The 22,259-nt window shown below is 38.2% G+C and overlaps 1 protein-coding gene across 2 annotated transcripts in view; it reads right to left on the reverse strand.

Moving 5' to 3' along the window:
* Positions 1 to 22,259, reverse strand: part of ADGRL2 (adhesion G protein-coupled receptor L2) — a 155,862-nt gene that overhangs the window by 116,681 nt on the left and 16,922 nt on the right. For both annotated transcript variants that reach the window (XM_082286729.1, XM_082286730.1), the window contains exon 2: positions 6,936 to 7,108. In XM_082286729.1, coding sequence (XP_082142855.1) covers positions 6,936 to 7,008 — 73 coding nt within the window. In that variant the 5' untranslated portion in view covers positions 7,009 to 7,108. The remainder of the gene's footprint in view (positions 1 to 6,935; positions 7,109 to 22,259) is intronic.

Below are 22,259 nucleotides of genomic sequence, written 5' to 3' on the forward strand. Positions count from 1 at the left end.
ACTCTCATGTACACTTACATGGGTTGCCTTAAAGTCACTGGGACATGTATGAATTGTCTCCCTGACTGAAAGGAGCTATAAGCAGATCTAACATTCATACAGCTCCATTTCTTTATACTTCAAATGAAAGCAAGGAGGTAGAGCTTATAGAAACAGACAGAGCTTTAGCACAATTGGGTTTTGAAAGTCAATGGAGTAGTTTGAGACTTCCTGGAACAGCAGAAATGTGGAATGCCTTGCGCAAAAGGATTTTTTCAGCTCCTACTGTCAGGAAGAACTGCATATTCAATATATCATACTGTGTCTCTGGATTTCAGGTATGGCTCATTTACAGAGGCATGCATACAAAATATATCCTGTGTTAAAAATGTAAAAAGTTTAGTATTCCTCAAAAAAATGAATTATGATTAGAAAAGTATCCAGCACTCAGGAGTCTCATTTGAAATATCTACCCAAACATAATAAAACAAAAAAACCAAAATCACAAGGAGCAACTATAAATATTCTTCTACAAAAACAACACTGATGAGTAAAAATAACACCAGTTAACCACTGCAAAAGGCCAGACAATTTTTAAGTGTGTCTTCACCACTGTTAGGAGCTCCCATCCTATGAAGTGCCTTTGTAATGGGAGTATGGGTGGACAAACCAAGAACTTCTCTCTGTGAATGGTTTTATCTCCTCTTCCTCATGTAACACAATCTGGAACGCTATCACAAACATGGAAGCAGGCACATACATGAAACATATTTTAGAGCCATTTGTGTAAGTCCTTTTTCTGCCTTCATCCTACATATGCTTCCTGCTATCAAGACATCCATCCATGCAATATACAATTAGCACAGACTATTACTTTCTGTGCCATTTACTCACAGAGGCAGGCCATGAGCATCCATGGATCTACTTGCAAGTATAAAACCCATTATGTGCTTGTAGAACTTGGCAACAAATATTAAATCTAAAATCATTATACTTTATGATAATTTTTATAATCTGATCATAAGGAGACTAAATGTAATAAGAAAGCCAGTGCTGAGGCACTCATTGATATCAGATGCTTCAGGCAATTATACTTCCATTTTACACTATGACCTGAAAGTACAATATAAACAATGTTAAAACTATATAAAAATTCTTGTTACTAAGATGAGCAGCATTCTTCCACTTGAAAAAAACCAGAAAAACTAAGTCATATATTGTCCCATATTCAGTAACAGAATACTAATAAACCCTATTTGCTTTGTAAAAGACGTGTCCAAATTCTGGTACTGTGTTCCTGCAAAGGTCCCTTATAATAATAAACTAATCTAAAATATTCCCAGATTTATATTTAACAACAAAAAAAAAAGCCCCTTAGGCAATGATGTCAGTGCAGGTCAGCTGAAGGTTAAGTCAATCCCCTCTCATTGCACTGGTCATCAGCACAGCTCACCTCGCCCACTGAGACCCACCAAGGTTACAGAAACTAAAGTAAACTCCAGTAGAATCCTAGAGGGCTCTAAAAATACAGCATCTGCCCTTAGCACAACACACTGAACTTCTAACTGTTTACACATTACAGGGATTTTTTCTTCTTCTGAATACAGAGCCCAACAACATGCAAAATCTCCCCTCATAAAGGAGAATGTTTTTCAGTAACTGAGAAGACAGCACATCAAAATAGTAATATTATTACTCATCTCATAGTAATTATGCATTTATACTCTTTTCTTTGCTTAAATTGTAAGACTCCTACATTAACACTTCCTAGCAAGTTTTCATTTAAATGTAAGTACAGTATTTAAAATGGTTCTTCATGCATCCTTCTACATGGCTCTTCTACATTTTAAAATAGTGGTGGTTTTGCTTTGGTTTCAAAAATGTAATATTACAGCATAGAATCCTGCAGACCTCACTGCTCTGGAATATATAAAAGGTTATTTCACTGCCAGCATGTTAAAGCATCTCTGGATTTTCCGGGCAGTCTGTCAGTCTCTATTTTCTGGAAATACAGTTGAAAAGCTTAACAGACATTCTTCTTTAAGAAGAAGTTTGGTCTTGCAGTTTAGATCAATTTTCTTTTTAGAAGATATGTTGGGCCTCCCTCAGAAAAGAAAAGAGGGATGTGCCAGGTAAGTATGCACCAGAAAATCCCACTGAAAAATGGCATGATCTTTCAGGACAGAAAACAGGACCCAGTGCAGCAGTTGCTTTCTTCAAAAAAATTCTGCATAATCTGCATTAACCAATTAGGAAAACAAAAATTTGCTAAAGAATCCTAAACCATATCAGGTATACATGATATAAATAAAGATAGTATTAGGCTTATCTGACTGATGCTCTAAAGGGCAGGCAATACCTGTGTGGCCTTAGCATGCTGGGCATGCTTACAGATGCTTTGCAACCTCTGTAAACCAAGTAGTTCCTGCTAACTGGGTGCCTGACAGAGAGTTCTCACTGTGATAAATTCCCTGGCCAGAAACTAAATTAGTGCTCCTATTTGCTCTGGTGTGACTTCATAATGGATTTCACTCCTTGCAGAACCTTAAGCCACTAATTAACAGAAGTTGATTTCTACTCAAGTCCATGGTACAAGTTTTTTATGATTTTTATCCTGGGCAAAATCCTACTAATACTCCCTAGTAAAGGTATAGGAAAGCTGACGTGCTTTTATAGTTTGTTCAGTACCTGTGCCATGTGCCTTAGACACTCCATGTCCGAGTGGCCTGACAGGAAGGTGAAGAGCTGAAGTAATACACTAAAATAGCAAATATCTTTGTAGTGGCCCAGAGTATGTTATCTGAATTTAGTATGTCTTTTCTTTAGTAAATGCACTAACATTGAATATGCACTTAAAACAGCTTCCAATTCAGCACTCAGCTCTTTGGCTGGCGTAACTGGAATTTACAGGAAGATATACTTTTCAGCGTAATGCTCATTAAAACAAACATCCAGAAGCAAAGACAAGCTGGATTTCTTTAAATAACATTAATTCAATTTAGGAAAACAGAATTAAATAGATAATGAAAGCATGATGCTTCTTCCTTTGGACAAAGCATAGATAATAATTCATAATAAAATGAATTTAAATTGTATTAAACCTTGATTAAAATAGAATGCTAGCAAAGAAAATTATTTCAGCACTTCCCAAGCACTTGTGCTTTTCAAGCAGCAGAAGAGAATAAAAACAAATGGCATCAGAAGCTAGTCAAAAAGGTGGACTTTGTAAGCAAGATAAAGCTTACAATACTGAAACCTGCACAGTCCAAAAGCAAATCTTCACCATGATGTTAAGCTCTGACATCTTTTTTTCATTTGCATATTAGTGTATCTGTCTTAACTTGCTTGAAGAGAAACCAATAATACATATAATAAGCTTTCTACTCTGCTTTGCTATGGAAACAAGACATGTGTGATCTCACTCTCTGGCTTTCTGTATTTTCTCAGATAATTTTTAACTTGTTAGATGATTTCACCCTTAGGAAGGGGGAAAAAATGAGGGAAAAAAATAGGTGGTGTCAAAAGTAATTAATTTCCTAGAGTTTGTAGGAAACAGGTAAGTAAAGGTGCAGGACTCAGCTGCACAGGGCAGAGCAGGAAGCCCCTCCTGCAGACCAGAGCCATGACAGCGTGGGACAGACACAGGCTCTGGCACAGCACAGAGGGAGCTCTGCTCTGCCCTGGGTCCCCAGGCCACGCCTCACATGGCCACCACGTCCAGCCAAACTGCTTCCCAAGGACTGTCCTTTCAGTCTGCCTTTTGCAACAGAACCGTAGTTTGAAAGACATGCCTGTATAAAACATGCTAGAAAAAGGCACAGGAAACTTTCAGAAAAGATTAATATTCCAGCTCGTGACACTTGAGCTTTTCATCCCTTTTTCTAGCCTCTTGTCTCTTCCTCATTTAGGGCCGCAGTGTTTGCTGTTGATGGCAATAACAACAAACACAACAATATTGACCTGTTGTTGATCAGGTGTACCAGCAGTGTGTAATAACTCAGTGTGGTTTTCCCGCCCAGCTGTCAGCACTTGTCTGTTCCAGGTGAATTTTACCTGCAGGAATGGACTGTTTCAAGAGCAATCCCATCTGGACTGCATAGCCAGGAAAAACAAAAAGGAAAACCAAGACCTTCTTATCTGAAGATACGATTCCTGTTTGGATAGGCAACACTAAAAGAAAATTACAGCCTTCGTATAACTGTGCCTGCTTGCTAATTCCCTGGTGAGTTAAAGTTAAGGCTGTGAGAGTAATGAAGCCTTTTCTTGATTGGAAAATGTTTCATTATGAGAACAAATGAATCACTTGTCCATACCCAGGATCCTTTCCCCCGCCTTCGTCTCCATTAAACTGTACAGAAACATTAAAATGTAACAGCAGGGAATTTAGCCAGGTTTTATCTCCCCCAGTAACTGTAACAACCTTCATGTACACATCAGATTTCTGTAAAAAAACCTACGTTCCAAGCAAGAGAATTAAAGATTTTCTTATTTCTAGCAAAAGTTAGATGCTCTTATTTTAACCTTTGTTCATGTTCGTACTTCCAGGCATGAAGTGCTACTAAAGCATGTTATACTTGGCATCTCTTATTACTGAAGCAGAAGGCAATGTAATCTTGTGAGAAAGTGTAATAATGCAGTATTCATTTTTCTTCTGTGGCTGGAAGCCAACTCTATATTAATATTCATTTCCAGTATACAGAGCCCCAGTATTTCATTTATTTTAAGAATTTACAATTAATTTGGTATTATTCTGTTATCTGCTCCCAATTTCCTTCCCTGTTTCTTGTAGCTGAAAAAGCAGCCCTTGTATAGACTTTAAAAAAGTAAATTCACAACTGAAGCATCAAAAGATTGCTACTGGCTACTAAAAGCAAGAAAAACAGGGACAGTACAAAATGAACTTGAAATATTGCAGATGACAATGACAATTAACTCTCTGCAAATGGCAAAAATTCCATCTGCAGAAGTTCCCAGTTGACTTTTTCCTTTCCAAACTCAGCAGATAAAACACTCTTTACAGCCTGCTGTTTGCAACTGTAATGGAACCACAGAAAGTTCACCTGTTTTCCTTTCTGCTTTCAAATGTTTTCAAGCACCACAAAGAATTAAACTGCAAGTACCTGAATGCATGTAAAATGCATTAGGTAGAGGGATTTGAAGCAATTGCAATAATAAAAAAAAAAAAAATTAGTATTTTAAAACTTCAGAAAAAAATGCATAGCTAGATGTCTCCGCTTCCTACACCTTAGGTTTCACCTAGTGCAACCACTTTTGCAATATAAGTGCATTTATAATTAGCACCAGTTATTACCAAACCAGCCAGTCATAAAGTTTATAACTCCAATCTCCTAATCCTCATTTACCTTTCTTACCTCAGAAAGAGGCTGAAAAGCATTTTACCTTCCAGCTGTTTGTACTTACTTTCTTATACCAGTAAGATTACAGCCAAGTCCACAGCCTGGACAGACACTGAGAGAGCAGCGAGTACAGCAGCTCCCAGATCAGGAGTCCCACCAAGGATGAAACCACCCCAGATGTGCACAGGAAACGCCAGCTTCCTACTATATCCTGGCAATATTTAAGGAGGGGAGGGATGGAAAACTGACTGTGAAAGCTGTTTAACTGAAATGAGACTTCCCCAAGTTCAGAAAGCTTCATGAAGACTCTGAGGACACACTCCCTGAGAGATGTGTATGTTCACACATGCAGATGAACGACCTATTCCAGCAAAGCTCGTCTGTCGGCACAACGCACAACCCAAGCTGTGCAAGTCTAGGAAGAAAGCTTAGGAAATTACACAGTGAGCGTGGAAGGCTGCGTCAAATATTTGATTTTTTAATCTCAGGTTTTGTCATTTTTAGGGACTTTTCATTTATATAATAGTACCTTTTTACTTATACAGATTTAGGAAAAAAAGAGAGGGGCAGGCAGGGTAGCTTTCCTGAAGTATTTCTGAAAATCTAGCCTTAAAATTCAAAGAATTTTGACAGAGTAAGGTGTGTATCTGCTTTAAAAGCTGGTGACATCATGACAAAGATGCAGCAAGGAAGTCTACATATTATATATCAACTACTGAATGTGAGATGGCATGGAGATGCTATTTTATTACTAAACCAATCTTTTCACCTGCAATCTAGTCAATCAAAATGCTTACACCCAAAAATAGCCTCAAGTTCTTGACGAATATTTGTAATTCAGAATTAATAAATAATGTTTTTCTGTTCATTCATTTGTGGTCCTCTGTTTATTAAAAGGGCTACAAGAACAGCTGTGGAGACAGACTAACTGGATGAAGTATAGTTTATGAAGAAAAACAGATAAAGAATAGATAATGCAACTTCTTAAAAAAAAATCTTTTTCCTTCCTCATCTCTTAAATTTAACAGCTATTTTAAACACATTTGATAGCAGTGAAGTATTTTTTCCTTTTTCTAAGAAAAGCAAAAATATTTTCAAGTAGATGCTATTTCTGTACGAACTTTGAGTTTTATTTCCTGAAATTCAACTTGCATAGCACTAATCTTAATGAAGTGTTTGCCATTTCATTTTCAGTGAGCCAAATTAAAAAAGTAAAATGGGTATTTCATTTAGTTGTTTTATATCACATCTAACATGTGCATACATTCCTTTTAAATGGTTGTGCGATAAGAATAGATAAGGAAGGATAAGAAGGAAAGAATCCAAAAATAAGGCACCTACCAATCAAGGCTATTAATATTTCACTTGCCTGAACACACTGCGTTTCAATTTCAACATATCAGACTACCAAACCCAAAAAATCTATTTTCTTTTTTCGTCATTAAAAAGGGACAATCTGAGTCTTATATATTAAACCTAGAATATGCTACAGATACATTTAGTTTTACATCCTCAAACTTCACGTTACCTAACAGAAATTAATTGTACAGTCCACTTAACTCATCTGCAAACTCAAGTAAAAAATAAACTAAAGCTTACCTTCAGTACACTGCAGGAAGCTGATAATGAGCAGAAACCAAAAACTTTGCATTCTGCAGCCAGAAGACACCATTATTGATCCCTGTAAGAATTTTCTTTGTATTCCTTAATGAATCCAGTTATAAAAGCCCAGGATCATCGAAACCAGTGGTCTGCATTATTCATCTTCATAGCTGGAGTAACAGAGAATTTGGAAGAAAAAGAGAAAAAAATCCATCAGTATCTGAACACCAATAATTTAGAATACCAAATTTTACTTCACACAGGGACAGAAGATTTTAGTAAAAACTGACAGTACACCTGCATTGTAGCTGGGAATTTGGCAGGTTTCTGGGATGGAATCTCTCAAGGTCAACGATCACTAAACACAATGCCAAATAATGGTATGTGTTAAGGTCGAAAGTATGAGTGTTATTGATGTATTTGCACTAAGATGCATGAAAAAAACCAACTGGAGAACATTTTTACTGAATATAAGAAATTGGACCTGTACATGAGTAGGCTATGCTTTTCTGACTCCACAAATCTGACACAACCTGCGTTTCTCTACCTTGACGAACCATAGTAAAATTAAATCTAGGGCACTACCATATTTCTTGGGGATTTGAAACATGGAGTGGCTGAGAACAACACGGCAACTCCTCTCAGCAGGAAGGCTGAGCAGGTCTGCTCCCTGCCATGGCTCTGGCGTTGCCTTCCTGCTACACAAAGATTGTTCTTCTTGGATGAGAGAGGCAGTAACAGCTGCTTTGCTGAAAAAATACCCTCTTTGGTGAGGCAGGCTCTTCATATGACTGCACAGCTAGCTGTATTTCTACACAATAAACATCTTCAGAGAAAAGGGAATAAACAATGGATGAGACCTTCGCCTGTCTTTATCCTCGGACAAGATTTGTCTCCTACTGAGAAATACAAACTGAACTGCTCCTGTAAACGACATACCAAAGGAAGAATTCTTAAAACTATCATTTGCATTTGAAAAATATAATTACAGTGATAGAGTGCAGTTGCTGTGCTAGAAGATTTGACAGCAGAGTGCTCCCTTTTGCTAATGACTCTACTCTCTCACCAGCCAGCTGAGTAACTACACACATCCTCTTCCATATCTCACTGTGTGAAGCTAGGTCATGCTTCAGCCCTGACTATTACAGAGTCTGGGGAGCTAGAGAAAAATTAACATCCATAAAAGAACAAATTATTTTTAAGTGGAAAACTGGCTCTACATATTACAGATATGTGAAACAACTCTGGAGAACACTGAACACTGCAGCAATCATAGATGCAAAGGGCTGAGCCTGGTGTCACATTGGCTTGGTCTTTCCAAGACAAAAGAACAGGACTGTGTGGATGTGTTGCTGACATATCTGAAATTAAAGTTACTTTAAAACCATGTAACAATGACGACGTAAAAATTTAAGTGGCAGGATCCAAGGGCCACTTATGATTCTTATGAGTACTAGCGCATGTTAAGGGCTTTAAAAATACATTTACCCTTTTGGCAAGGAGAAGTGGAAAGGATGAAGAGCACAAAATGCCAGATACAGAAATTCTACAAAATGTTGATCATTTTCAGAAGTAGAAAGTGTATATTAGTCAGTGCTAATCAATGATAAATTTGTTCCCTGAGCACACTAACAGCAACAAGACTGACACTCAGTTTTTTCCTCCAGGAGAGAAATATGGGAATTAACAGAAAACATTATGGAACAATTTCTCTGGCTCTCAAGGAAGGCAGTATATCTGTGGAGATTACTAAATAGCCAAGCAGGTTTCTTTACTTGACTCCTCTTTAAGAGAACTGGGGCATCCCTCTCACAACACAAGTGTGCTTGTGATTCCTCACACAGGGAAATGAAGGAAACGATATCTGAGACCATATGATTTTATGTTTATTGATACATAAAAATAAGCCCTTTTTCCAATTTCCAACTACAGATAGTGCTCTTCAGTCACAGGCACTTTTTTCCCCGCACATATTTCAGCGAGGAGCAGGCAACAGCGAACCGAGCACAGGATGGCTAAAGCTTGGCTCTCCCTGGCACATGCCCTTGTGCCCTGAGGTACAAGGTGTGATCTTGACTTAGATAGTGATACACCACAACCCCAAAGTGATTATGAAGAGACAGTCACATTCCAGCTCTAGATCTTTTACACTGGGCTGAAACTCTTTTGCAACTAAAAGAAAATAAATCTAAAAGTCCGCAAAGGATGTACTGCATTCAGCAGAAATTAAAATTGCAAAGGAGCTCCTGCTGAGTTAAGAAGAAAAAATTGCCACCATGATCTCCAAAAAAAAGCCCTGGAGATAGTTCAGCTAGAAGCTTGGGACAAGTTTGGATTAATTTTTCACCTGTAGCACCCAAAGGAAAAATCATAAAACTATTTCACGCACACTACAGACTAATCAGCATAATTTCAGTAAGCAATCAGAATAATCCAGGAGAATGGATGATGAATAATAATGGCTAAAAGTGAAATTAAATCAGCCTTCTGATTGCTCCCAGTCTGTCCAGAAGCTTTGGACTTCCTGAGACTCAAGTTTTATCATTATTTCTGTAACATATCACTGCGCTCCCAGATTTTGAGACATCTTTCTTCAAGTGGATAGTGACATACCTGTGCTTTATCATTCTCAAAGTCATTACTTCCTTGCAGGCCTTTTTAAATTGGAGGGGGGAGGAAAGAGTTATGTTAAAAATAAAAACAATAATCAAAGCATCACTTGCAGTAAGACCCAGCATCTCCCTAGGAAAGAGTTGCAAAATGTATGCCAAATACTTTACTTTTTTTTTTTTTTTCAATTGAGTAAGAGCTCTTGACCTTCTAAACCGACTTAGCTACTTTTATAAGGACCTAAAGTTTCTGAAAACATATTGATGTCTTTGTAACACCAAAACCAGCAGAAATTATTCAATTAAGGAGAAATTGTGAGCATTTTAAAAGACAAATTTAAGTGTTTTGTGTAATATATTGCTCTCTTTAGGTTGCTGTAGCCTACAGACATAGAATTTAACTCAGTGTGCTGCTGCAAAAAGAATTCAAAATAAACTAACCAGCTCATACGAGATTATCAGTAATGCGTGTTTATCTAAAAACCCAAGAAAAAAATGAAATAGAGTTTGAAAACTGATGCAATAGGGTTTGAGGTTTCTTCTTTTCTTTTGAATAAGTTAACATTTTCACAGCAAACAAATTTTAATGGAGCCTCCGTATTTGAGAAACTCTGTGTGGCTCCAAGTAAAAGAACAGTGCAGTTCCAACTATTCATCAGCATAACAAAAGCTAAACCTGAGAAAGGCATCCAGACATGAGCTGGAGCCAGAGAGCACTTGGACTAAAGACACTGCTGTCAGCCACATCCTTCTGACCATCCATCTATCAGTGATACAGAGACTGGCGGTGGCATCTCACAACAACAACAAATCCCAAACCAAACGAGGAGAAGCAGGAAAAGACGTATTAAGTTACTTCTTTGTAAACAGAAAAAGGAGACCACATCGAGTGGCTGTCCTGTGCAAATAAGTTATTTCCCCTCAGACCTTAATAAACCTTTTCTCTGCATGGCTGATTGCTTCAGCTTGTGGGTGGGGCAGAGAGAAACTCCCTAGAGCAAAATCTTGCTTGAATTTCAGAGTGCAATAAAAGCTGCCCAGAAAATTTCAGTTGTAACTTAAATTCCTACCTCTGGGCCATACTGCAATCTCCCACAGGAAAAAAACCAACCCCCTGCTGGAAGTAGAGTGGTTCACCTTGTTAAGATTCTTCTCATATGCACCCTTAAAGAAGGCTAGATCAGGAATAGAAATGTTAATGTTCAAACCTGTAACACTGCAAAGGTACCGGGCATCTCTTCCTACTGTATTCATAAGCTGTGCTCCAAGTCCCCAGTATCCTAGTGCCCCCGCCTCGCTTCCTTGTTCTTCTGTGCTTCTGAAACTTCTTACAGACAGAACATGACCGCTGCAGAATACATGCCACTGCTGGCCATCCCTCTCCCCGCAACATTGCTCAAGAGCACCCCAGAGATAAGAGAATGCTGCTCCAAGCGTGCTCCTTGAAATACTTTCATCTTTGAAGAGAAAGACCTCTAAAGGACTGCTGCGTCCCAACTCTACTCTGTTTAACCTTCCCAAGGTTTTATGTTCAAAAGCCAAAAAAGGGTCTTTAAGAGCTTCTGGACAACTGACACAGCATGCTCAAAAGCTGCCTTTTCCCTCCTGTTCTGTCCAGCTTTTCAGGCAATTAAGACAAAGGAGAACACAGAGATCTTTCCAGCTAAGCAAGGATGTTTTCTTTAGCTAAAAGTCATTCAGACTAATGCTGATGTATTTTAGAGTATAGTGCTTAATTTTCTAAGTAATTTTAGAAACACCACAGAGCACTTGCAACCTCAGTGAAGCTTTAACATCCCTATTACAGAAACAAAATTTATACTAGCTTTAAAGATGATGAGGCACAGGGAGGTAAGGAACATCAGGCGTAGCTGCACAACTCATACATGCCAAGGAACTAGCAGGACCAGGCAGTCCTTTCTATAAATCCTGTGTGACCTACCTTGCCATACATGCAGCACCCCCACTGCCTTTCATAACCCAGTTTATGAAACTAAGTAATTCTGTAATATATATGAGCCATTCTGCAGAGGAAAGGAGGGGCAAGAGAAGGCAAGGGTGAGTACATATATACTCGTACAATATAATAGACTACTTAGTCTCCTGAGAAATCATGTGTCCACGTGCTTTCCCATCATAAGCTTTCCCAATTTAAAAAAAACCCAGAAAGTCAAACTTCCCATAATCTGTAACATAAGAATTTAATTAGTGGTGTGATTAGTAAAACTGTCTAAGCCGCATTAGTAAAATACTCGAATGAGACTAATACTATTTATGATCCAAGAGCTACTGTTTTCTACATATCTGCAATGAAATCCAGCTCTAGTTTTCAATATTGAACATATCTTCACATGCATTCAATATGAGTTATTCCTAAGTTTTCAATACGCTTATTCAAAAACTGATTTACATTAATAACTCCACGTTAGTGCTACAGTACCAGATTGTAGAAAATCTGGTTATGAGTTTTAGCTATGAGACCTTACAAAAAAAAACCCCTGATGACAAGCAAGACTACGTGCTGATCTAGTTAGCCTCCTTCTGCTACCTATGGTAAACAATGCCTGATCTTCTCCAATGAAACCAGCTGCATATTGCAAGGAGAAAGGAAAGACTAACTCTGCTACATCTAAAATGGCTAACAAAGACTTCTTTTCCCTTAAAAGCAATTTAATGCTCATAAGGTAGCAGGGAGTCTTATCTACAGTTCTGTATTCAACAGTCCCTATTAATTGTCACCTTGAACACTGGATTTCTAACCCAAAACATTTCTTCCTGCGTTACATGGAAAGAATACAGTATGAGGGAAGGGAATAATACAGTAAGAACAAGACTTGACCAAGGTCATCCAATCTTGCTACAAAAATTACTTCAATGCATTCAGCCACATTGTGCTCTGAAGTTACATGTTCATGCCTGAGGAATGCCTGAAACAGTGAACAATAAATGTGTATCCTTAATTGACAAACACCCCAGAAACACCTGAGTTCCCAGCTCATCAGTGTAACAGATCATTCAAAATATCCAATCTACCTAAGCAAGACATGACACTAAACAGTGCATGGACACTATTTTAACAGTGGAACATCACAATTTAGTCCATCAGTCCCCAGCACCTCAGTGGTCTACCACAATAATTCACAGAGAAAATAAATAGGATTTGAGAGGAAAAGACAAAGATTTTCCTTTCTTGTCAGCACTCTAATTCAGCTTGGCCTCACTCTTGTGTTTTACAGACACGTTACACAGCGGTCCATTCCCAACAAGCCAGCTTTGCCCCTTGTTAACACAGGATAAAGCCTGGACACTCTAGGGAGTTCTCATTCAATAAGCCAGCAAAGTAAACCTTTGCTAGCGCTAATAAGAATGGCTTTTTTTGGCTCCAGGCACTCTCCTTTTGCCAAGTCTGAATTTCTGGTTTTGCCTTTGATAAATGCTCAGAATCAAGGCGGGGGTGGGGGCAGACAGGGGGTGCCACTCAATCCTCATTGCAAATTCCCTCTATTTCACCTGAAGTGACACCGTGCCACTACATGAGAACACCTCCACTCCAGCAGTGCAGGTAAAACCTTTCTACCACTTCTGCCCTCTGTGTCACTACAGCTTCCTGGGGACTCAAAGATAAATCACCACCACCCAAAGAAGGGGGGAGGGAAAGGGATGCTTTAAGTCAATTACAACCGTTATCGGCTGTAATATCTTAGTGTCATGCTGAGCATGTTAAATATGCTGATCACTGTGGACACCAGAGGCACAGTCTGAGGCTGTTTGCCATTCTCTTCATTAAACTGCAAAACAAATAGCTCTCATTTTCAAACCTATGTAGGACAGATTCTATGAACATCAAAAATAAACAAGAAAATAATGAGTATCGTTACAAAACCACTGAGAGCCACATGACAAACCTAAAGAAGCAATTGTAACAGCTGAAGAAAATTCAAAGGCTTTTCAAACTTCTCAGAAGAGAAATCCTCAAAATAATGTATTTATATTAAAGATCTCATTTCTTTCCCCTGGAAAAAAAAAAATCACTAGACTAACATCAACCAAAGACACAGCAGTCTTGTAAGACAGGAAACTGTTTGCTGACAGCCTTGACAAGGCTTTGCAAAGGCCCCTATTTCTCAAAGCTGTTATGCCACTTAGCTGATCTCTTTTTTTTTTTTTTCTTCCCCTCCACTGTTTTTAACAGCTGAGAACTTGTTTGAAGTGGAAGTAGACTGAAAAACAAAACAAACAAAACTAAGTCCTGGGACTGTGGTCAGACATGTCAGTACCTGTGAAGCGACATGGTGTTTCTCTAATTGACTGCAAGGATTTCAACACACCTGATCCTCTTTATGGCTGCTAGGCCCTGGGCTTAGGCACAGAGATGAGCTCTGATACTGAGTACTGAATCCAGCTCTGGGGCCCTCAAGATAAGAGTTATGTGGACCTGTTGGAGGAGGTCCAGAGGAGGCCACAAAGACAATCAGAGGGCTGGAGCACCTTTCCCATGTAGACAGGCTGAGAGACTTGGGGCTGTTCAGCCTGGAGAAGAGAAGGTTCTGGGCAGACCTTACAGTAGCTTTCCAGCACCTAAAGGGACACATGAGAGCTGGAAAGGGACTTTTTACAAGGGCCTGCAGTGACAGGACAAGGGGGAATGGCTTTAAACGGGAAGATGGTAAATATAGAGTAGATGTTTGGAAGCTTCTCAGTATGAGAGCGGTGAGGCACTGGAACAGGGTTGCCAGTGCCACATCTATGGAAGTGTTCAAGCCCAGGCTGGAAGGGGCTTTGAGCAACCTGGTCTGGTAGCATGTGTCCCTGGCTATGGAAGGGGGGTTGGAACTAGATGACAATTTAAAGTCCCTTCCAACCCAAACTGTTCTATGATGCTGTCTTTCGCAGCTGACACACACTGAATTAAGACAACTCCACAGACCAACACAGAGCCAGCAAAACATGCACACATTACTAACTTCCAAAATAAAATCAAGTCACAGGCAAGAGCAGACAAGAACACAGCACTTTTATCCATGCTATAACCAGGTGAACGGGGGCTGTATAGTCCCAACACACTGGACCTCTTGGGGAATGTGCTGCAGCCTCAGCATTTGATATTCATGCACAAACCCCAGTTTGGTACCACCAGCTCCCTGGAAACTACTGCACTGAAAACTTCTTTGCTGAGCACGTGCCAAGAAATATTACCAAAAAGATTCATGAAGGTGCTGGTTTAACATCCATTTTAAAGCATCCATTTTCTATCAGTTGTTATGATCATACTTTATGATCATATTAAGTGGTCTGTATTCAATACAAATGATATCGTTCCAGTTTCAGGAACAAGCTTGAGTGTGCAGCAAAATCACTTTTTGATTATTTTAAAAAATTCTATCAAACCCCTTTGTTATTGCCAGAGAAATACCAACTCTTTATAAGCAACTGAAAAATATTTGCCATTTTAAAAGGTCAGAAGCAGCGGGCATATAGATACAGTCACCATGCACCAGCTGTAGTTTGGGCAGATCTTTTCTTAGAGAGGAATATTATTCTAACATTAACATCTGTGAGACCATGGCCTAATCATTGTGCAGTGAAATATGAATCAAAATCAATGGTGGCATCTAAGATGTAATCTCTGCTGTGTTTGGCTCACTGCACTGAATCCTTGACTCATAAATCATTGTTACTAGCCATTCAGTGAAATCAATATTCAGATTCCCTCTTGGTCTATACATATGACCACTAAATGAAATAATAATGACCAAAAACTGTCATATATTAGGTTATCAATATTACCAAAAGGGTTTTCTTGGGAGCAATGAGGTAATCTAGGATAAAATAGACCAGATGAGCCTGCAAAGAAATGTGAAAAACCTGTGACTGTATAAAGACAGCAGGAGAAAGGTAATTTTAAATATTTCTTCTTCCATCATATGCTCAACTATTAGAATTTATCATAGCAGCACAATAATGCATTTTATGAAAGACCATTTCAATAATGCATGCTTTTAATCATGTTTTAAAACATGCTATACCTAAGCATCTATCTTTTTCTTCTTTCAAATAACCCCTTCTTAAGTTATTCCTAGCTTTGTTTCTTTTCTGTTAAGCACAATGATCAGAGAGTAGTGTTTTCTTTCCAGCAGCCTGATGGTCAGGACATTTAGAAGACCACATTTTAGTTCCACTAAAAATCACTACCACCGAACAAACTTCAAGGAGTAGTTCCGTAAAGCTGTATTTTCCAAACCATTTAGTTATTAAAAGGCAGTGGCTCATAACTTGCATAGAAACCTGAGAAGAGCTGTGTGCTACCATCCCATACTTGGCCATGAGCCACAACAAAATTTCTAATTTCGACAACAGAAGGGAAGAAGTCTTTAACTGCTTCTAAGCAGACAAGAGATTCTCCAGGTAAATATGACTTACAGGTAGAAATTCCACTGAATTTACGTAAGCCTTTGGAGGACTTCTGCATGGACTTCCTAAGTACAAGAAGACGCAGACAGTGCCAGAAGACACATCTTTCAGGTTCAGCACCTTTACATACCAGTAGCACTTAGGAGGGCAGAAAACTCTAAAATCATGATATAAAAATCAACAAACTCCTTGTTTTTCTTCCCTTGTAACTGGCTTTTCTCATACACGCATTCAAGTCAAAAACTCAAGGGTGAGAAGTCCTCTATAGTACTGCACACACTGCACTAACTCTCCTCCTTGCACCTACACACAAATATACCACTGAATTACACACCTAATGCTTGCACATCATGGAGGATGGGAGAAATGTATGCAAAAAATTTGGTAAATAAATCCTCAGGATCTATTCAGAAAGAGCCTGATTCTGCAATGGAACAAAGGATTCAATTCTCTTACTGGATGATGGGCTCTGTAAGGACATACAAGTTGCTGAGGTGTATAATGGTGCAACTGTAGCTAAGAGTATTTTCTTGTACAATTTAATAAGCAATGAACATTCAGGTGAAAATTCTTAACTATGCAAGACAGCTGAATAAGTACCAGTCATTCATCAGAGCTGCAGCACTCTTTCAACTGGGGAAAACTGGGCTTTCTTATTTATTCACATTATAACAGAAAAATAGAAATTATTTATTTTTTTCTTCATTTTGTGGAAAGTCTAAGTCAAGAAACTATAATGATTACATTTGGAGAAGTTACAAGCAAGAAGAGCTCTAAATTGTAATTCAGCAGGAAGGCTCCTTCAACTTGCATGTACCACTGCTTAAAACTCTTCTCCCTAGCAGCCTACATAACATTTTCTCTTTTGAAGAGAAATTTCTGAAGAAATAAAAAGAAAAAACTCATGTATTGTGGAAACAGTGAAGGTCTCTTCCATGCATGGTGAAAAGGGAAGTGTGAAGTGATATCTTTTAAATATTAAACAAAATGGAATAGGGGTTATCTCCATTACTGCCATGCCAACTACCACGAGCACTTGAGGACAAAGTATCCTGAAATTGCTTTCATGCAAAGAATTTTTAAAAAGAATGAATACTTTTTAAAGCATTCAAGAGAATGAACCCTTTCCATTGGAGTGACTGAAAACATTATATTTCCTGTACATTTAAATTTTTTTAATCATCCATACAGATGAAATTTAAGATACATTTTTTAACACATTTTTTAGCAGCAATGTGACCTCTGATATTCTGTGGTTTCATCAAGCAGACCAAGAACTCTGCGCCACACATTTTACAATTTCTTTTAAATAATATAGCTCTTGGTGGCTCAATGTGACAATGACACTGTTACTTTGGAAAAAAATCATATTTTTCTTTAATTAGGTTACATCATGATTTTAGATGAATTTATTTAGCCTTTCATAATTATAAATACTTATTGGCTTTTATTTTGTATTCTTTTACTAGAAATTAAAGAGAATTGCTTTTTATTAAAACACTGCTCTTCATACATTCTGCTGCAGTTCATGAACTGTATGTGCAACTACAGAAAAAATAAGTCTACATTTGTCTATCAACAGTATTTATAAATGAGAGAGTGGAAAGATTACAAAATTTTAATAAGAACATTATATTATAGTAGCAATAATCTAGGTGTTTTACTGGGAAGTGAAGTGGATTACCGTAAATGAAATTTTTAAATGTCCTTTCCATTTTATAGATAACAAAAAATGACTCTTTTCATGTCTCCAGCGATAAGGATACATGTGCCACACATTTAAATGGTGCCTTCACCCTATCCAACCCTGCTCATGAATTAATAATTCAGTGACATTAATACAAGAAGATAAATGATAAAGAGGTTATAGCAAAAGGGCCAGTGGTACACATATACTTCTTTTAAAACAGCTAATACCTCTCTGCCAATTACAGCTAGAACTTTTTTACAGTTTGCAATGGCATTTTTACAATCTGAATAGCAGCTTATGCACACACAATTTCACACAACTCAAGCTTAATAAATCTCCTGCTGCTACCAAACAATCATTCTGGGGGATTAAAGTGCAACATCTGCTAACATTAATAAGCATTTTACATAGCAATATGTATAAAAGCAGTTGCTATCAGTCTTCTGAAAAAGCTTCCAGACTAGTTTGGCATAAATTATACCTTTATCGTTCAACTGGTAACTTTAGCTTATGGCAACAATAAGGTAGCTATAATGCTATATAGCTGGAAAACCCAATGAAATTATATACGGATTGCTATTATCCTTTGTAGTGGAATGATTTTCAAAATACTTGAAAAATAAACAAAAAAAAAGTATGTATGCAAAGAATTTCAGGTAAGAACCTGGTAAAGTCGCATAATTTCAATACTTAGAAGAAACCAAAGCTAGCATTCTGTTTCCAAGAGACAATTTCTCTCCTAATACCAGCTATAACTTTCTAATCCACCTTGGGCTTTTTAAATTTTTATTTGTATTTCTATTAAAGCAGCATCTACTCTGAAAGAATGCATGCCTTCCCAAGGAGTAAAATAAATATCAGGGGGTTTATTTAATTAGGAATTCCAGCATACATTTTTAGGTAGAATTTGGCAAATGAGCCTGCTTTGGAGTTGAGAGATGTGTAACATCAGCTTGAGCCAAGAACACAGTTGGCAAAAGCGGCACAAACTTTTACTTGCAGCCCTGCCAAGGCAACTCAAGCCCTGCAGTTCAGCTGTGGACAGCCGAATGCCAGAGCCTGCCAATCACCCTTCTCTGGAGTGAAGAAAATGAACAAAGTCATATTCTAGCTTTTAAAAAACCAGATAGGTAATATGCATTGTAGGGCTGCATAAGCCCTACAATCCTAGTATTTTTCAGAAACTGAAGAGAATCAATAGTCAACTTTGCAATAATAGATATGGTAACACTTAGAATACCTTCTTATAGTGCCCCAAGATTACTTTGTCATATGGACACGTAGGCCAGTATCTGCAAGCTCATTTCTTTCATGAAAGAATAAATTTGTACAAAAAACATCCATTTATGTAAAAGGACAGCAAACTGGATCAAACACATACACAGAAAATATTTAATACATTAGTTTTAATTCTCAGTTAATGTCCCCCGATTTACATTACAGTTTGCTTGAACAGGATTGTTTTAACATTATTTTTTAAGTCAAAACATTGCTTCAAAAATTACTATTATCGTATTCTCCTAACATCGCCCACATTCTTATTTGACACGTTTTAAGAGAGATGAAGAAAATCAAAGCAATAAGATAATAAAAGATTCCAGCAATGCCAGTGCTTGACAACTAACACTCAGGGCCTTTTGATGATATCAGGCTTTAAAAGTACCCAGAACTAGGGCTGGAGCCAGGCTTAGCTGAGAAAAAAGCAGTCATTACAGGACAGAAGGAAAAAGCCTAAAACAAAAGGGAAGTACGTTAAGTGTGTATTTTCCTCAAACTGATAGTTTCTTTAGGCTGAAGTCCGCACCCGAAATTCCCATTCATATTTCGAAGATCGGAATCACTGTTGCTGGAGGAAGCACACGAGGATTAAGAACCAGGTGCCTCAGTGCCACAAACAGTCTTTCTTAAATACAGCTTGAATTTTAGATTACTGTTTTAAAATAAGTTTTTATTAAGTTACTGTGTGCTGCCTGTAAAAACACAGCTTTATATTGAAGTGATGATTTCTTCATTTTTTTTATTTTATAATAAAATGATATTGGCACATGATTTTCTTTTCAGGCTATTTCTTCACCTGCACTCTAATTCTCACATCAGACATATCCCCGCCATGTGCCAGCCTTACATGTTCTGGAAGATCCACTGCTGCTGTGATAGTCTCATGGCTGTTTCAAATCCAGGTCACAACTTTCCACAGTTACTTAGATTAACATTTGCAATCTAATCTATTTTAACACAAGAATTCAACAGCGCTGAGACAAAAATGAGGTGACTTTTTTGCTCAAAGAGGACTGAATATTAAAGATGAAATTTAACAGGTTGTAATCATAACAGTTTGTAAACACCGTAATATATATGTCTGCCCTAATTTAGTAAGATGGAATTCTCACATAACACTCATCAAACTGAGCACAAAAAAATTGTTCTGGCATTTCACTAAATTAAAATCTTCAGTCCCCACAGCTAGAATGCACAAATTTAGATTTTATTAATACCTTAAATCAAACTCACTTTTATGAAAGGCAATTTACCAGTCATCTTCTCTTCCGACAGCCAAGAACAGAACGGGGTCTTAAGCATATTTTTACAGACACTTTGATGACAGTCTAACCTTTTGGTCTGATTGCTACTTTTAACAAAAATAGCATTTTCTTTGAAATCCAGAAAACTCTTGTTTTCATGAATACAGCTTTAAGCCTTCAGTGACAGAGTGGCTGACAGCTCAACAGATAGAAAGCAAATTTAGGGGAAGCTGTCCCTGTTAAGAAAATGCATGCCATTTTACCAGCTTCTCATTCAGCAATCTGAAAAACTCCAAATTTAATCTAGATCACCAGATTTCACATCTTGTCCAGAGATACGGTATTGTGCCAAACCTTCACACTCACAAAACCATTCGATTAATACACATGCTCAGCAAGCTACCTTGATTTAACTTGTGCTCTATGTACTTTAATATTTTCAATTCCTATCACTAAATAACACTATCAGCAGTCAGCATTACAGGGACTTCTGCAATAGATTGCAAATCAGATGCACAATGAAATCATCATCAGGTAGCCTCCCTCGTGCTGCCAGTTACTCACCAGAAATCAGTGAGTGTCACACCATGGGGCCGGGCTAAAAAACAAAAAACGGGGGGGAAAAAAAAAAAAAGAAGGGGAAAAAAATAAAAAAGCAAGTGAGCAGGCAGAGCGGGAAGACGGCACTCCCCCCCAGCTAGTTTCGAGTGTAGAGGAAGCGGGAAAGCCCTTGGGTAGCGCGCAGAAGGAAAGCAGGCAGACGGAAAGGGAAGGCCTGAGACCGCCGCCGCCGCAGCGCGGGCAGGCTCACCCCGCGCACAGGCCGGGCGGCCCAGCAACAACGCGGGCACCGAGGCAGCGGGGGAAGGCTGACGGCGAAGGAATGCAAGTCAACAGGGATCACAAAACACGCGGCACCGCACAGAAAAGGGAAAGACCTGCTCGCATGAAATATCTGAGCGTTACTGCATTTCCTTCAAGCGGACTGACAGCATTTAGCATCAGCTGCCACACTCCCATAACCCAGTCTGCAGAATTTACTCCTCTCCAGGACACAACTGCAAGCTACACGGACTACAACTATTTGCTTTTAAATCCATATGAAAAGCCCACCAATGCACATCAGAATGCATGAAACTCTTCGGACAAAGCAGTAATAAATGTGCAGACAGAGAACGAGACCAGGGACACTCGATGCTACCAGCGGGGCCAGCACACACGTGCAATGAGATGTATGTCTGCATCTGTACCTGCATACAGTTAATTTGAAACATTTGCTGTGCTGCAAGCAATCATTCTCTATAAATGACTGATGATTTCACAGCGCCATAGCAATATTCTAGAAGAGGCTGATGATTTCACAATGCCATAATAATACTACTAATTAAAAAAAAAAAGCTGACCACAATTTCAACACATCTATTGCCCATTCTGGGATTTTTTTGCTTTGGTTTGTTTTTTCTTGGTTGTTGTTGTATTTTGTTTAAAATTCAAGTTCAGAAGAGGTTGCAACAGCAGTACATGTACAGCTTACTTATGGGTCACTACTGGGCTGACCTAAGATTTTATTTCTGGAAGAAAAAAAGAAAGACAGGAGGATGAATAATACACATGAAAATGGAAAGGAAAAAAAACCAAGTCAACCTAAAGGTCCATCTTCTCAGATATGTAAGAAGTGACAGACAGAGGCATGACAGAACACTTCACCTGACACTGCCTGGTTATCAACATACTCTCCAAAAGTTATTCAGTTTTATTTTAATATCTCTTCAGTCAAAAGGTGATTTGGCATTTTTGACCTTAAAATAGCAGCTTTAGAGATCTTTAAAAATAAAAATATCTAGTCCAAGCCTACCATGGTATACAATACAAGAACAGCTTGCAGCAAGCACAGCGGTAGTTTTCAACAGCTAGAAATTTCACCCCAATGACTTCTTTTCTCCACAATAAAAAACAAATTCACTGTGACAGTACTATTTTACAACAGCTAAATTAATACTAATTTTTAGCTTTTGCACAGTGTTGTTATTTACTAACTAGAACACGCAGCTGTACAGTCCAGTTGGCTGAGAGCAGAATGAAGGAAAAC

The sequence above is a fragment of the Coloeus monedula genome, assembly GCF_965178545.1.
Source record: "Coloeus monedula genome assembly, chromosome: 9".
Classification (NCBI taxonomy): domain Eukaryota; kingdom Metazoa; phylum Chordata; class Aves; order Passeriformes; family Corvidae; genus Coloeus; species Coloeus monedula.